The sequence below is a fragment of the Echinops telfairi genome, unplaced genomic scaffold (assembly GCF_000313985.2).
Source record: "Echinops telfairi isolate 266 unplaced genomic scaffold, ASM31398v2 ScPeMD7_70;HRSCAF=299, whole genome shotgun sequence".
Taxonomy (NCBI): Eukaryota; Metazoa; Chordata; class Mammalia; order Afrosoricida; family Tenrecidae; genus Echinops; species Echinops telfairi.
This window is the reverse complement of record NW_022103968.1, coordinates 26,037,109-26,054,777: the sequence shown is the minus strand read 5'-3', so window position 1 is coordinate 26,054,777 and position 17,669 is coordinate 26,037,109. Positions and strand designations below refer to the sequence as shown.

General features: G+C 47.1%; 1 protein-coding gene across 2 annotated transcripts in view; it reads left to right on the top strand.

Moving 5' to 3' along the window:
- WBP1L (WW domain binding protein 1 like) overlaps window positions 1-17,669 on the top strand; it is a 67,215-nt gene that overhangs the window by 32,108 nt on the left and 17,438 nt on the right. For both annotated transcript variants that reach the window (XM_004700953.2, XM_045291283.1), the window contains exon 2: window positions 15,402-15,504. In XM_004700953.2, coding sequence (XP_004701010.1) covers window positions 15,402-15,504 — 103 coding nt within the window. The remainder of the gene's footprint in view (window positions 1-15,401; window positions 15,505-17,669) is intronic.

Here is a 17,669-nt window from a genome sequence, read left to right as displayed (position 1 = left end):
AGCGGGGAGGGAGGGGGAAAATGAGGACCTAATGCTGGGGGTTTAAGTGGAGAGGAAATGTTTTGAGAATGATGAGGGCAATGAATGTACAAGTGCGCTTTACACAATTGATGTGTGTATGGATTGTGATAAGAGTTGTATGAGCCCCTAATAAAATAATTAATAAAATAATAAAAAAGATGTAAGAGCCCCCAATAAAAGTGTTTTAAAAAAAAAGAAAGAAAAGAGCTCTATGAGAATGATGATGGCAACAAATGTGCTTGACACAATGGATGGATGGGTGGATGGATGGATGATTGTGATAAGAGTTATACGAGCCCCCATTAAAATGATTAAAAAAAGAGCTGTATATCAACAAATAATCTTATATCAAAAGAAGGTATCCCAGCCCAGTCTGTTCTTCAGACTCCAGTAGCTGCAGTCTGGTGATGCAGAAAAGTGAACAGGGAAAGCAGGAAGACCAGTGGCCAGTGAATCGTCACCTGGATTCAAGGTCAGTGGAAACATGGCAGGGTGTTAACAGCGCTTGGGGGATGGTCCCATGAGGACCTCGTGTCTGAAGGCAGACAGGCAGAGTCCCATCAGGCAGGAAGACAAAGTTGCAGCTAGGGAGGTTGTGTTTCCCCACTTAATAGAAGGCCACATCCCCAAAGAGGCAGATTGACAGGTTGGGCTCCACCCTTAACACTTTTTCATAAGATTCAACATGACATAAAATCTTTTAACTACTACGGCATACAAAACTACGTAATTAATAAGGAAGACCAAAGAGGGATTGATTGATTTGAATTAAGATGTTAGCAAAGAATGTGACTGGACTCCCAAAGGTACAAACAAAGGTGTCTTGAAAGTACAGCCAGAATGCCCTGTAGAAGGTGGGACGACAAGACTCCGTTTCGCATGTTATAAAGAGGGTCGGCCTCGGCTGGTAAAGTTAAAGGGTGAGTGACAAGGAGGAAGAGTCTCAAGAAGAGGAGTTGACATAGTAGCTACAGCAATGGGCCTGAGTCTCGCAACAATTGTGAGGCTGGCTCAGGTCAGGCGGTGGTTCCTTTTCTGGTACATGGGGTCACTATGAGTTAGAATCCGTCTGATGGTACCTGACAGCAGCAAGGGGATAGCAGAGGGTGGACAATACGCGAATCAAGCCAGGGGAGGGTGTGGGCATGGAAGACTTTTCTGAGAAGGTGATATGATCTGATTCTTGAAGGATGAGTGGGAGTTTCCTAGACATTTGAGCTGGGGAAAAAGCATGCCAGAGTGTTGTTTTTGTTTTCTCCTGCTGGGGAGAAGGAGAGTCTTCCCAAGGAGCCACAGTATTGAGTGTGCCCGAGGCAAGGCAGGGACCCAGGGGTTGATGTCCTGTGGATACAGGGAAGGAAGAAAGTTATCCTTCAAACTAACAAGTGTGGCATACAGATTGTGGGGTGCATTCGTTTTTGTTTTTTCATGCCAGTGACCGCTAAGAAAGCTCCCTGTAAGCTACTTGGTTGACTAGAGAGCAATCTTTTTGTATTGAGAGGACTTAACAGTCAAGAGGAGAGAGTCATTTGCTGAACTTTGTGGCTGGGGGAACAGCACACCCAGTTTCAGCTGGAATATACAATCAGACATGCTGCTAATGCCACCCATTGCCTTCCAGCAGATTCCAACTCACCCGACCACACAAGACAGAGTAGCAATGCCTCCTAGAGGCTCCAAGGCAGGACATACGTATGGAAGCTTACTGCCTCATCTTTTCCCCTCCGAGTGCTTGGTGGGTTCGAACCACCAATCTGTCTGTCAGGTAGCAGCTGAACACCGCCAGAACTCCCTTAGAACATGCAACGCCTTTATTATTTGACAAGATCAGAGAGTGAGTTTCAGGTAAAGCCTGCAATTAGCAGATGGATTACTGACTTTCAGAGAACAAACTTACAACAATGTTCTTTTAAGTGAATTCTAATTTATATTTGGTTCAGAAAGTGATGATTTTGCTGGATTCGCTGGATCAACCTGCTGTCGTTTGAAAGGTGCACTATGCTTACTCTATTCAAAGTTCGCTATGGATGCAAAGATGTATAAATTGTGTCCCGGCCCTTAAGGGATTTGAGTCAAGTAAAGGAAGTAGGACGAGTGCTCCAGGGGTGGCGAGGGACATTGGAGGGGAACAGAGTACTGCAGGGGGCTCAGCGGTGTGAAAACAGCCTTCTGCAGGTGGCCCTTCCGCAGAGTGGCATGAAAGGAAAAGTTGATGGAATGCAGGCCAGATCCACAGAGACAACAATTTACACTTTACATCTCTTGCCTTTCTCTGCGTGGAGACCCACTTTCCCTCAGATAATCCATTCCAGTGAGGTGAGATAATCCCTGATACTAGAAATAAGTAGATAGTCCAGCAACACCAGGGTGAATCTGAGACCCTCTCAAGCTGTGTCCTTTGCCCATATTGGAAAGAGGCACAAGGGGCCAACTCCTGGTACTTGGGGCTGTTTGAGAGCCACACCAGCTGCCCCTGAATTGGTCTGATGCTGACGGTGGCCAGGGCAATGAGAAGGTTGAACCCAAATTTCTCCATGGTCTCCAGATCTCACGAGCGCACTGACCAAGCTTCAGCATGGGCGCAATGATAGGGGGACAGGAAAGAGAGGCTTGTTGTCAACTAACCCCTGAATTGCTCAGTATGGTTAACATTTACCTGGATGTTTATTATTTTGTCTCTACAACCACCCATGAGCTAGGGGGGTTGGTTTCCTTTTTACAATGAGAAAATGGAAACTCAAGAAGCGATCTGTTCAAGATTACATAGCTGTATTACTCTGGTGTGGTGGTACCTACACTAAAAGCCTGCTGCCAGACCCCTTCCCATTTTCTCTCTACTATTCTGTGCTTTGTAAAGGGCTAAGAGTTGGTTCTCAGTCGCCATTGCTTTCTGGAGATGCTGAACCTCTCTCTACTGCAGTAGTTTCCAACCTCCCGAATGCCGTGACCCTTTAATACAATTTCTCATGTTGTGGTGACCCTCCCCAACCATAAAATTATTTTTGGTGCTACTTCATAACTGTAATTTTGCTACTGTTAAGAATCAGGCAACTCCTGTGAAAGGGTTGTTTGACCCCAAAAGGGGTCACAACCCACAGGGTGAGAACCACTGCTCCAGGGCCTCGATACTCTCTCAGATGTTACATCTCTTTCTCTCACCTGGGTCTAAGAGGATCTCAGCATAGGAGCCCAGGATTCAATGGGTGTGCTTCACTGACATCTCTTCTTGGTGGTAGTGAGTTGGGTATCTCTCCTCCCTTCCGCCATCCACCTTTAGCAAGGCTCATTTGAAGCCTACTGGGATGGCTAAAGTGAGCAATATGCCTTTTAGGCTTTCATCCACCTTATTTGCACGGTACTACCTTCACAAGGATGCCCTGCACTATATTTGCATTATTAGCCAACTATCCAACCCCCTGGTAGGCTCTAAGCACTTAATGTACATAGTCCCACTCCACCTAGTGGTATATCCTTGGTAGTGTAGTGGTTATGCATTGGGTGGTGATCAGCATGGTGGGCAGTTTCTACTCCCCTAAACAGAGTCGTTGTGAGTCAGCATTGACTGGATGGCAGTAAGACCACACTTAGTGGGAGTTACAAGACCACAGTGAGAAAAGCCTTATAAAAATGACCCATCACACCACATAGTTTCAGGACAATTCTCAAAAACTCATTGCCATCTGGTTGGTGCCAACTCATAGTTACTTTATAGGACAGGGTAGAGCTGTCCCTATAAGTTTCCAAGATTCTTTAACTCTATATAGGAATAGAAAGCCCTTGTCTTTATCCCAAAGGGCAGCTGGTGTTTTTGAACTGCTGACCTTGCATTTAGCAGCCCAACTGGTAACCACTAGGCCACCAGGACTCCTTGGGTTCAGGACAATGGGCAATATCATGCTTGGGGGGGATCCTGGCCATATAATGCTGCAAACGCTAAGGTGACACTGCTTGAACTACCAAATGTTGAAACCCGAATCCTTTTTGAACTGATTGGTAAAATCCTTTTAAGTGGTAGCTCCACCGTGGTCTCCGAAAGGTGAGAGAAGATGGTTCTGGCCTAAGTCCTTTCAGGTGAATTATTTGAACCTCCAGCCACCTTTGTTGAAAGAAGCTGCCTTTTTAAAGGAACATGGCGTGTTTTGTTTTTTTCCATCAGATTGCTGCTGTTATAGCAAAGACAAATCGGTGGACTTAGTGGGAAGGGGGGCGGGACTGTATCTGCTGATTTTGAAACTGTAATCCCGGAGGAGCCAAAGAAAACAGTCACTTCCTCCAGTGACAGCCCAGGAGTATGACCCACCCCCTCCCGCCCCTTCCTTGAAGAGGTAAACTTTAGTCCAGGCAAACAGGATGGTTAGGGGCTTACTTCAACCCTCATACCCTAGCTCGCAGCCTCACTTCTTGACTCTTGTTCCCCAGCACTTCTCACTCTGTGTTTCTAATTTGTCGCACGAGTGGGTTGAATGTTGCCCTGCGGTAGGTAGCCTTATCTCTGACTCTCTGGAGCCATCATTTTGCTGGGCAGGCCTCAAATGGATTTGCACCCTGGACCATACCAAGTGGCTTCTGTTGCTGATTGCTGGAAATGGGGATTCAGTCGTGGGAGGTGACTTGCTTGAACTAGCTTGTTCTTCCAACTAACAGAAAGAGGAGGGGCAGTGTCCACTGTATGTGTCTTAGGAGAGACGGGGACGTGGTTGGGGAGTGGCTGAAGTGTGACCCAGTGACTTCTTTCCATAATGTCTGCTGGTATTGTTGGACATGAGACATGAATTTCCTTGGATGTTGCATCAAGGAAGTCAGTGCATTTATTACTGTTTGATTCTCTTGCTTATTAAAGCACATGTTTTCAGAAACTCTCACCAAACTGTGACTCGTGGTCTCAGTCTTGGTTTCAAACAGGGCCCAACTTGTCATGTGCTCTGTCCTGTAGTTAGGAGTTGGAATGGCATCCACTCAGTGGTAGTGAGTGAGTTTTAACAGTCTGATTTATGTTTATACCACATTTTGCTTACTTTCAGTGACTGCATCGTTTTATATTCTCACTAGCAGTGCACAAGGCTTCCAGTCGTTCTACAGCTGGGTTTTTTATAAAGTCATCCTACCCACTCCCTTCCTACCCCATTGCCATGTAGTTGATTCCAACTCTTAGTGACCATACACAGGGTTTCTAAGGCTGTACATTTTTACCAGATCACACACCCTCATCTTTCTCTTTTGGAGCAGCAGGAGGCCTTGAACTGCCAATCATAGAGTTAGCAGTCTAATGCCTAACCCAGAGCTCCTGTAGCCATCCTAGTAGGTATAAAATGGTATCCCATTTGTGGTTTCGATTTTCGTTTCACTAATGACTAGTACTGTTCATCTTTTCATGTGCTTTTTGGCTATTTGAATATCTTCTCTGGAGAAATATTGATGACTCTCTTGTAAAGTATATCATCCAACAACAAACTAATTTGTACCATCAATATTTCAGACACTCTTGAAAATAATACCTCTCTCTTCCTGGTAAGGAAGTATGTATTTTATTTAATTAAGTGCATTTTCAGGATACAGTGAACACTTGAATGAGTGAGAACCCAGTCATAGAAAGAATTCTGAACCCCAAATTAGAAGGCCAGGATCTTAACCTTCTGGTTCTGTTTCTACAGCCTTAAACAAAGTGTCCTCATGCACCTCCTCTGGTCTCTGTAGGATGGCCGGCTGAGAGGTTTAAAAAAACTTAAGAGAGTGTGTAGTTTATGTGATTATATGTATGTATGTCGATAAAGCTGTAGCTAAATTCCAACTCATGACGAGCCCATGTGTATCAGAGTAAAACTGTGGCCTTAGGGTTCTCGGGGTGCTGTTTCAGAAGCAGATCAGCAGGACTTCTCGTGAGGGGCTTCTGAGTAGACTGTCACCTACAACCTCCTGGTTGGTTAGTAAACAAGTTCGTGAACCCCAATTCTTTATTGTAAATTAAATGGGGGGAGATTCCATTGACTTTTCATTCCAGTTTTCCATGATTTTTGAAGCCCTCTCATGTGTGTAGCACACACACGATATCTTTATAATGATGCAATTTTATGGCTCCAAATAGTGACTCTCCTTTGGGTGGCTTTGCCATATTATGAAAGAATAAATTTTGTTGATAAGACTGTTTATTAGGCCCAGAACGAACTTACAAATGGAAACATAAACGTAAAAAAAAAATTTTTTTTAACTTAACAGTTCAGTTATTGCAAAATGCCTCAGAGGCATAGCCCACCTCTTCTCAGTCCTTGGTGTGTCTGTCAGCATGAAAGCTGAGGATAACCCCAAACATTAAATTCTTCTTTCCATGGAAATTTGAGATTTAGATACTGAAAACTTTCTTTCTTTTAAATTTTTTCTTTCTTTTTCTTAAACAGTTTTATTGGGACAGAATCTACATATCATGCAATTCACTAGTTCAGTCATATTGAGAAGAGTTGTACAGTCATGAAAATGCTTTCTAGATATATAACCGCATTGAATCTGTTTCCTAAAAAGAGAGAGAGAGAATAAACAGCACAAGTGAAAACGCCCAGCCAGTGCTTCGTTACCCAGGCGGTAGGCAAAGCGTGATTCTCTTTCTTGTCCCTTGAATGCTGTCCTGCCAGCAGGTTCTCCTGGTTAGCAAGAGAATAGTATTCCCTTCATGCATGAAGCAGGGCCCCTCTTCTTGGTTCAGGTACCCGTTGTAGAGAGTACAGGTGACAGCGTTTTTATTGGGGTTTTTATGGCGACTTAACCTCAGAATGAAGAGAGGATCAATCTACTACTAAACTCTAGAGCATTGGTTCTCAACCTTCCTAATGCCATGACCCTTTAATACAGTTCCTCATGTGGTGGTGACCAACCCCCAACCATAAAATTGTTTTCGTGGCTACTTCATAACTGTCATTTTGCTGCTGTTACGAATCCGACGGCCCCTGTGAAAGGGCTGTTCGACCCCCAAAGGGGTTGCGGATCCACAGATTGAGAACCACTGCTCTAGAGCAAGAATAGCTAATCACGTGCCCATGGGGGCAGGCAGTGACTGAGTCAAGTAGATAGGATTATTGGTCAGTAGGGGGCTAGAGATGGGGGGGGGGGGGAACTGTGGTGAAGCAGGAGCCCACATACATCTGTGCCCACTGCTATCAAGTCAAGTCATACTCAGTAGTGAGCCTACATAGGGTCTCCAAGACTGTAAATCCTTATGCAAGCAGCATAGCCGCCTCGGTCTCCCACAGAGCTGCTGGTGACAATCCATCACGGAACCCCCAGCACCACCAGGCGGGCTCTGCGTACATCTCTGCTGCTGTCTTTGATGGCCCTATGGGGATGTGGACCTTGATTTTTCAAATGAACCTGGAAATAGGGGTTTGGGTATGGATTCTTCTCATTTTAAAATGTTAACCGTTGATTTCTGTTTTCAGAAAGTTAAAAAAGAACAGTCCCATGCAGGCATAGAAAAGTCGTGTGTGGGACCATTGGCTTGGGGCCACCAATTTGCAACCCTCACTTTCGGCGTGAAGAAGCAGTGCTGCCACGAATGGGAAAGGACCAGCCCCGTGGAGCCAGCTGCAGACAGGTCACGGGCTGCTGGATGGGCCTCCGGTCTGCCTGAGTGCTACCTGCTGGTCGCCTGCAATTTCTGCCCTTAGCTTTCTGCCCCCCAAGTACCCCAAACTCCCTGCCGGGAGTCAATTCTGACTCCTAGTGACACCATAGGACAAGTAGACCTGCTCTCAAAGGTTTCTAGGGCCACTGATCTGGCAGTCAGCAGTCCAGCTAACCCACTACTCTACAGCGCCAGCACCTCTTGCAGCACCAGCCTTGCTACAGATGTCCGTGCACTTATTATGTGGTAGAAAAAAACCAATGAGAAGGAACTGCCGGGGATAGCTCACAGCAGGACTGTCTTTCCTTCCAACTGCTCAGGGAGAAAGGGTATCAGATTAATCCAGTGTCTAGCCAGATCCTGAAAGTCAACTTGCCTTAGGACATCACCAGGGAGACCTTCATACAGCCAGGGTATATGTTGCAACTTCCGTTCTTGGCTCTGGGATTTTCCTACCAGGGTCAAGTGGCTTTTTCTGAGTTCATGATTCAGGTTCCTAATAACAACACAGGAAATTGATTTTAATTTCTTTGCAGCCTTCTCTGTTTGGGGCCTATTTAATGAGAATCCAGTTGGGCTGCTGCTTTGGCAGTAGCGGTACTGATGTAGCTGGGAGTGTACTTCACGTGTCTTCTTTTCAAACTGTAGGTTTATGAGCTATGCTTTTTTTTTTTTAATGGATTGAAGTGGAGAGGGTATAAATACTTAGATGTACCTTAATTCTAAGTGGGTAGTCAAGAGGGTCTTTTATCATGTTTTTAATTCATTCTTTTTCGTTTTAGTAATTTGAAACATGCTTATATTATCTGATCCTTCTATTAGGTTGGTTTGTGGGGGTGGGGAGAGGATGTCTTTCCATGCTATTCATTGAATTTCCCAAGTCTTACTTGTTATGATTTTTTTTCCTGTCTAAAAATTTTTTGTAATTTGATTTGTGCTCTCATCTTCAGCAGAGCTTTTTATGTGGGAATCCTTCATGTCCTGAGGGTAGGTCTCTTCATAGTTTTATCTTTGCTTCTGCCAGATATTCCAGGTATTTCTAGCTTGAGAGCTACTTTTTGTGTTAATTTTTGACTTGAGGATTCTTAGATCATGTAAATACAGTTCAAATCCTAAATCAAGTTGAAGACCTATGAGTATAGATTATTGAAAGAGTTAATCATGTAAATTCAGAGCTTTCTTCCCATTGGACTTAAAGCACTCTTTAAAACCTCACTGTTTTCCTCAAGACATGAAGATTTTGTCTCCATTAATCAGTTAGTAACATGGTTTTTCAGCCCCATAATATTGGCAAATTACTACCCCTCACCACCTGTCTCCTCCCCGCCTCCCCCCAACCCCCCCCTCAAAAGTCACCCACTGCTATTAAGTCAATTCCGACTCACTATGAGTAGGAATGTCCCAGGGCTTCCAAGGCTGTCAAACCTTACAGAGGCTGACTGCCAGGGCTTTCTCTTCTCCGGAAGGTTCAAATCACTGACCTTTCAGTCAGCAGCCAAGTACTTTAACTGAAGTTAAAGGCTCTTAACTGAAAACCAGGCCTGGAAAGCCATGCCTGCCCAGTGTCTCTTTTTAAGCTGGCACTCAGAAACATCTTAGGCTGATTAAGTTGACCTTTATGGTGGCTCAGCTAAAAATAGCAACTCTTTAAGACACGGAAACTGTTCAGGGAAAGGTTGTTAGTCCCTCAGTTTATGCAGTCACCAGAGAGATGAGGTACTTTTCTGCACATGGGAAAAGGCAAAACGGCACCTCCTTTTCCATCGTAAAATGTTCTTTCCAGCCGGTGCTTGTCTTTGCACACCCCCCACCCCCACCATGTGTCGATGCCTTTTCGTTTGGTGACCCTTTGTGCCCTGAGTCTTGGAGCCCATCCCAGGGAGTGTCTAGGTCCAAAGGCATATATATATACCTGTTCACAATTGCTCCTAGTGCTCATTGCCAGGGTGAAAAGCCCCCCCATAAGAATATGTATTATTCTCACCTTGGTGATACATTTTATCGTGAAATTTTGTGCACATGAAGAGCTGCCACAAAGATGACGTCTTTCAAATGCATATCTGATCACTTCACCTCCCTTCATGCTCTGGGTGTCATTTACCTGATTTTCCTACGTAACCTCTTCAGCACGTGCACTGTTTCCTCTCTCTGAAGTGTTCTGCCTGGCTTTTTCCTAAGCCCATTGCTATTGAGTAGATTCCAACTCAAGGCAACTGCCTGAGCACAAAGGAGACCTGCATCCATGGGGGTCTTAGTGCCTGGGACCTTTGGAAGCAGATTGCCAGGCCTTTTTGCTAAGGCATGCATGTCTGGCTGGGTTCAAACTAGCGGCCTTTGGGTTAGTAATCAAGTACCTTTGGCCATTCTAGCCATCCATTTGATCTCTCAGTTCAAGCCTACCTCTCTAACATTCTTGACCACGTCCTTGTCTAATGTCTCATCTATTATAAGCTCTCATGGACTCATTTATCGTAACTGCAGTTATTGTGATGATTGTACAGTTTACTTACACTGTGAGCTCTGTGAGGACAGCAGTTAGGACGGCTCTTGCTCATTCGTTCCATGTGCTCCACTGGTGAGCCATCCAGTATATGTGTATGTATATATAAATATGGAAGGCAGGAAGGCCTCACATGCCACAAGTGACACGGAGTAGTCTACTCTTCAGAAAACCACCCTGTGAAAGTAGGACCTTTTGAGCGAAGGAGGGAAGAGTCCCAAGCACATTGCCAGGGTTCTCGCCCCGTAGAAGGTGGAGGATTCTGCCCCCAAGTCTAAGAGCTCCGTAAGGTTGAGGGTCGTACGTTTCTCTTCAAAGGTAAATCATGTCTTTGGTTTGGTGTGGAGCTTTTGGTGATTTATTTGAGCAGCTGAAGGGAAGATAACTCTTAATGAGGGCAGTTACAGTTTAACAGTTAAAAGGTCAGGCATCCAGACCAACTAGATCAGTGTTTCCCAAAGTAGGGAACCCTGTCCTCTGGGGAGGCACTGGACTGATCCGTGGGTTCTGGAGAAGCAGATAGGTACCTGTACTTTGGAGCCCTGATGGTGTGTCGGGTTATGTGCTGGGCTGTTGACCTCAAGGTCAACAGTTTGAACCCATCAGTTGCCCTTGCAGGAGACAGATGGTGCTTTCTACTCCCATAAGTTACAGTCTGGGAAACCTGCTGAGGTAGTTCCGCTGTCCTGTAGGGTCACGGAGAGTCAGCATCAACTCTATTGCAGTGGGTTTGGGTTTTGAAGAGGTAATACTCTTGGACCTCTACAGAGGCAGTTCTCCCCTGCCTATAGGGTTTCTGTGAGTTGGCGTCTACTCGATGGCAGTGAGTATGTTTGGTTTTTTTAACCCATACGGTATCCTGAATTATGGTTTCTAGTAAAAAGTTTTTAATTGCCAAGAGGATGCTGAGTAATTTCCCCCACCCTGAAAAGGGCACAGTAGGCCAAATAAGCTTGGGAACCTATGAACTTGATGGTGGTTTACCCTGGTCTAGCTATGTGAACTTGAGCAAACAGGTCTTAGCCTTTCTTGACCTCATTCCTTGATCCTGCCAACTCATCGGGTTGCTCTGTGTTCAGATGGGCGAATGCATGTAAAACATTGAGAAGAGGGCCACACAGGAAGAGTCCTGATGGCACAGTGGTCAAGTGTTGACTGCTAACTGAACCGAAAGGCCAGTGGTTGGAGCCTGCACCCTCTCCATGGGAGAAAGATGTGGCAGTCTGCTTCTGTAAAAATAGACAGCCTTGGGAACCCTCGGCAGTTCTACTCGGTCTGCTCAGAAAGCTATGAGTTACACTTGACGACAACGGCGTTGAATTTACTGGTGTTCTGGCACATAGCCAGAAAATGTTCTGCGTTGGTGGACGCTGTCAGGTCCATTTTCCACTACAAGTGACCCTTTGTGACAAAGTAAAGCTGCTTTAAAGGGATTTCTCGGGTGCGCTCTTTATAGAGGCGGCCGGTTAGGTGTTTCTCCTGCAGAGGTGCTGGCGGGTTTGAACCGCCAGCCTTTGGGTTAGTGGCTGAGGGCTCAGCCTTGTGCCCTGCACACCTGAGCTGTTGCTCACCTCCACGCTCCCTGCCTTCGTGGGGTTACATAGCCACTGTTTCTCTGGGCACTGGCCTCCTGCTGGGGTGTCTGCCATTGAGTGGGTTCCAACCCTGTGCACAGCCCTACGCCGTCCCCACAGGGGTTCCCGTGCTTGAGCCCATGGTGGTAGCCCCGGTGTCAACTTCGTTGAGGGTCTTTCCCTTTCTTGCTGCCTCTCTACTTTGCCAAGTACGATGGGCTATTCCGTGGACAAGAGGGAATGGGTGTGGAGCCATGTCTGCCCACTCTTCAGGGCCGGTCCTGACCAGCGTATGAGGCGGCTTAAGAAAGTTCATGGAAAAATAATGGAATTTTCCCACGGAATTTTTGAAGCTGCAGCGTATGTGTCATGTGGGTGCTGAGAAGTTTTTGTGTCTGAACTTTCCGCTGCACTTTGTTCGGTTTCTTTTTCTAGCCTTTGATTTTCCCGAGTCGCCTGCATTGTCTACTGTTCTGATCGAAGGCAAAGCACTGTTTGAATGGTCGTCTGCGCCCAGCAAAATTGGCTCCCAGAATAATGTTGGCATGAACAGTTCAGAGAGGTTCCGTTAATTAGCACGAGTGCTAGGCTTTGAACCCATGGCTGGCTGACTCCTCACCCTACCTGCCTCAGGAATCCCGAGCGGGCGGTTTTTGAGGGTCCAGTGACCCAGGGACAGGCTCCTCATCTAAGAGAGAGTGGAACAGCCTGGGGCAGCGTTTCCCCACTGCTGTTCTGGGCTGCAGGTTTGACTCAGAGGGGAGAGAGCTGTCAGGAGCTCATGCTTAGGTAGCTCTGGTGGCAGTGTAGGGTTAAACAGCCAACCTCAAAGCTGGCGGTTCAAACCCATTCGCTGCTCTCCAGAAGAAAGATGAGGCTGTCGGCCTTGGAAAACCTATATAAGATCATGCTGCCTCTACCACCACTCCATGGCAGTGGCGTAATATGCATGTGTGCACCCTGGCTTTAGGTGCCTGTGACCAAAATGATAGAGGAGATAGGGTAATGAAGCTGTAGAGGCTACACCTTGGTTGTGTAAGCGTTGGATTCCTAACCACAAGGACGGAGCTTCACCGTTGTTGGGAGAAAGATGAGGCTGTGTGCTCCTGTCGGGCGTACAAAGCCCAGGAAGCCCTAGAGGCTCCCTGTGAGTTGGAATCGACTTGATGGCAAGGGGTCCAGGGTAGATGGAGACTTTAGAAACAATCTTAACAGGCTTTTATAAATGAGGCTCAGGACCATTGAGTAGCTTGCCTGAGGTCCCATTTCCCCATACTATCAGAACTGGGGTCATAGCCAAGGTTTGAGGTTCTCCAGGAACCCAGCAGATGCTTAGAGGAGCTCACCTCGGCCCTTGTCCCTCACTGTCCCTCTATCCCTGCATTTCTTGTGTACTGAGTGCCTGTGAGACAGACCACTTCTTGTCTTCTTATCTACCCACAATCTTATTTGTCCTGTCACAAAGTGACTATTCCCATAACCAAGCCAATCCTAGAATCTGTACCCAGGGAAGAGGAGGGGCTACCAAGCATGACAAGGGAAGGCTGGATTAAGAGCTGCCCAAGGAGCTCCGGGTTCAATGGCGTGATGGCACTTCTCTCGCTGGGGATGTGTGGAGGCAGATGGGGAAGGAAGGAGTGGGCTCCTGTTTGTCCCGTGCCTCCTTCTTGGGGGAGGGGAGGGAAAAGCTGACGTTCCCCCCACCCCACCCCCGCCCCGCCAGTCATGAGGTCCTGTTTGGATTTCAACGCACTCCATTCCACGTCTCATTTAGCAACGGTTGCCCGCCCTGTGCCTAGACCTAGACCTCATCTGGTAAGATTTTCCCCGAGGCAGAAGTATCCCTGCAGCCTTTTTATGTGTTACCGCATAGGCAGTGTGGCCTCTTGTAGAAACTATGTGGACACTTAAAACTGTGGCCAGAAGAATGGCAGCTGTGGGGTGTGTCACCTGGGGAGACCATTTTTGATGCCCTCATGAATTCAGTGTCATGCTCTGTGAAGGCAGAAAACCCTATTCTGTTCTCTGCACATGAGCCAGGCCTCGGAGGAGCCCCGGCCAGGCTGCACCCACTAGGTGTGTCTTCCTGCTCATGGTGAGCACAGAAGAGCCAAGGAGAGCTCTGTGTGCAATATTGTGGGCCCCCATCAGAGTTTACAAAGGTCTCTCCCGAACTCCTCTATCCCAAGGCGAGCAGGGCTTCTACAGACCAGGAAAACACCTGAGGAGCTGGTGTGGAAACAGGAGGGAGCCAGAGCTCTGGGCTCCTTCATCCTGGCACTTTCTCCCAGCCACTGCCTGTCACTCTAGGGTGCAGGGCTGCCAGCCGGCCCCTCGCCCAGTAGACGGTCACCGGAGTGCCTTGTTTATGCCGTTGGCCAAGTAGACAGTGGAGTAAAGTGAGGTCCCGAGGAGGCAGCACCATGTGACTGAAGTTTCCACTGGCAGCCTGCCTCCCGGATGTGCTCAGTGGCAGGTTCAGCCTGCCTAGCTGCAAATACAATACTGCGGCTTTAGTTTCTTTGCTGAGCTGGGTTTTTTCTTTCTTGACGCTGAACTGCTTGAGGATACAGGGACAATGTCTCGTTCATCTTCGTATCCCTTGCACTCCGCACAGTGCCTGGCATAAAGCCAGCATCCAGTCATGGAGCATGCTGCTGTTTCCACACCCTGCCGTCAAGTCGATTCCAACCGCAGTGACCCTACAGGGCAGGGTCGAACTGGCCCTGTGAGCTTTGGAGACTGTCACTCTTTATTATGGGAGTAGAAAACCTCACGGATGATTTCAAACACTGACCTTGCAGTGAGCCCAACTCGTAACCATTAACACCACTGGTAGCCAGGTAGAGCAGACGACTGACAGGCCCCAGCGTGTTTCTAGTGTCCCAGAGCACACGGAGGGCTGAAATTACAGTCGACCAGTGGAGTATTTTAATGCCTTAACATGTGAAATATAAATTTTTGTCTGCGTCCATCTCCATCCATCACTGCTCTGACTTGAAATTGGCAGGCAACAGTCATGCCTCTGCGGAGCTATGCCAGAACAGGAGTGATCAGGAGCCCTGGATACAGGCGAGATTTTGAAGAAACCACTGGATAAACTAATGATGACCTAACCAATTAGAGTCAGACTAGGTCTCCTGACCAGGATACTCTTTTCAGAGTGAAGACATCTCACTTAATTAGCCTGGGACACCATGTGTTTTGAAGGGAAGGACAGAATGACTGACTAGATGCTAATCTCAGAATACGAACAGCATTAACTATTCCAGGAAGTTTCAGAGAAAAGCCTGTTTTATTTAAACCTTAACTGCTAATTACAGGAGGATTATCACCTTCTCACCGGCTGAGCCTCAACACCGGAACCTGAAGCGTTTCTGCTCAGATGTAAAGAAATAGAGGCAGCCCTCTCCTGTCTGTGTAGAACTCTACCAAGTGCCCATGAGTCTGTGTGCTGAGTCCCCTACGTTTAATAAACTTGACCTTTTTTTTAAAAAAATAGCTCTGCTGTCACTGTGTGGTTCTTTTTTTATTTTTTCTCAGTGGAATGGACACGGGACACATTGTTTGGGTGGGGTTGGGTGGAAGCAGAGGGGTTGGTTGAGGGGAACCCAACTGTCATTGAGTTTCTTAAGTTAAACGATGTCACTATAACTTAAGCTAGATGGTTTTTAATTTCATTTCATTTGGTTTTTAGGAAAAAGAAACCTGTGTGGGTACCAACAATCAAAGCTACACCTGTGACACAGGACACTGCTGTGGACAGTCTCAGTGCTGCAACTACTACTACGAGCTCTGGTGTAAGTCCTTGCCCCCCAGGTCTCTCCCCGTCCCGGCGGCTCTCTGCTTGCTGGGAAACCAGGCGCTTGCCGGCCCTTTTCTGATTTCCTCGAGGCTGCTGCCGGTCAATAGAGGTGTTGGCAAGTTCCAGAAGCAGTTCCGTGGCAGAGAAGGAGTGCCTGGTGCTCTTTGGACACTGAGCATTGCAATTTGGAGGGTGTGGTTTGAGCCCTCCAAAGAGGCCGTGGTCGGTCACCAGGCCTGCTCATGAGATGCTGCTGGAGTGAGCCCCTCATGACGCCTTCTCCCTCTTGCGCCCTTGGGTCCTTCCCTGGGCCAGCCCCGGAGCCCAGGCTTTGCACTTTTGCAAAAAGAGGTTGGCCGCAGCCTTGCTATGGTTCTCATGAGAACCACAGAGGCTTCCAGAATTCTCAGTAGGACACCAGGAAGATGTCTCTGAGGGTCCCTCTCAAAGACATAATCTTGGCCTAGGCCCCTGCGTGTGGACCTGAGAGATGGAGTCTTGAGGTCAGGCCCTTTCGGGGATTTTTTTCCCCATCACTCAAACTGCAGCATCTGTGTACGAAACCTGTTCCAGGTAGTGCAATGCCAGGCCTTGCTTGGTTTGGTGGAGTATCTTGAACAAGATGCTACTTGTATCTTTTCAGGACTTTGCAGGATGGTGACATAGTTACATGAGGGTAACTCCAAAAATGTCACCAGGGCTGCAGTTCATACATGCTTATTTAAAGGAAACGGTGTTTAAACTCTGTCATCGGTGGATGGCTGCAGACAAGTTCTCTTGGTAATACACGTGTCTTAGTTTCGTTGGGATGCCTTCCAAATTTAAAAGGTCTGATCAAGACAGTGGCTTCCAGCGGGGGGACCTACTGGACCCATTAAATTTAAGGCAGAGGCATCAGCTCAGACGATTATGGTGACTTTTAGGATTGGCAAGAAGTAATCATGATAGATCTTTTCAAAGGACACAAGGATGATTGTGGAGACTTACAATGAAGGAGGTTTTTAGAAAATGGCAAAAAAAACCACCAAAACAAACCTGCATTGGTGAGGAAAAGGCCAGGAGAGGTGCTGAGGAATTTTTGTTTGGTTTTGCATTTTGATCATGCATCTGCTTCTCCTTTGTAACAAGGCAGCCCTACCAGAATTTTGTTGGGATGCTTTACATCCCTGATCTTGCTCCTTTAGATGTTTGTGGGTTTTCAGTCCCGCAAATTGGCAGAACATTTAAAAAGAATGTGATTTGAGTCCCTTGAGGATGCCCACAGTGCCCGTTTGACACAGTGTGAGTCGAAGAGCACTGAAGTCCTCAGGGAACGATGAGAGATGGAAACACTGCCGTTAGCATGACAGAGATCTTGGTGGAGGATATGTCAAGAAGCAATAGCTTCACATTTGGTATTTCTGTTTAGTAAAGGCTTCTGTGGTTTTATAGCAATACCTCATAGTCTTTCAGGGAGTAACCCAGAATTGAAGAGTGCACGAACACTGTACTCTGATCTCCCTGGAGCTCAGGTGAAACGGTGTAGGATGGTAGAATCCAACTTCAAGCTATCCCCTACCACATGAGAGGCTGGAGGCATCTTGGACAGAGAGGCCACAGGTGAGCGGCATTTGCAGGGGTTCTCACACCATCTTTTGAGAGAACTGTGGATTAACTCCCTCAGATCATCCCCAGCACCCATCACCCCCCTGGGAGCCCTGGTGGCATAGTGGGTTACACATCTGATTGCTCACTGCAGTGTCGGTGGTTCAAATCTACTAGGTGCATTGAGGGACAAAGATCGGAGGCTTCCTGCTCCTGCAAAGATTTACAGCCTTGGAATCCCACAGGGGCAGTTCTCCTCTGTCCTGTAGGGTCGGTTGCGATGAATCAATATGGGCTCGGAAGCAGGGAGTATCCCTGTCACGATGTGAAAACAAACTTGAGGCTTCTTTGTCGAGCTATGCCCTTACTTCCTGCATCACTCCACCTGTTTCCCCTTTTCTTTTCCGACCTTTCCATTCCCCACACAGCGCTGATGGTAAACAAGCAACCAGCAGGGCACTTGTTAGGTGTGGAAAGGAAATGAGACGCCTGGCCAGAGAAGTCTGCCCCTCCGAAATGTCATCCTGTTGGGAATGGTTCCTATAAATAGGCTCGCTCTCTCTCTCTCTCTCTCTC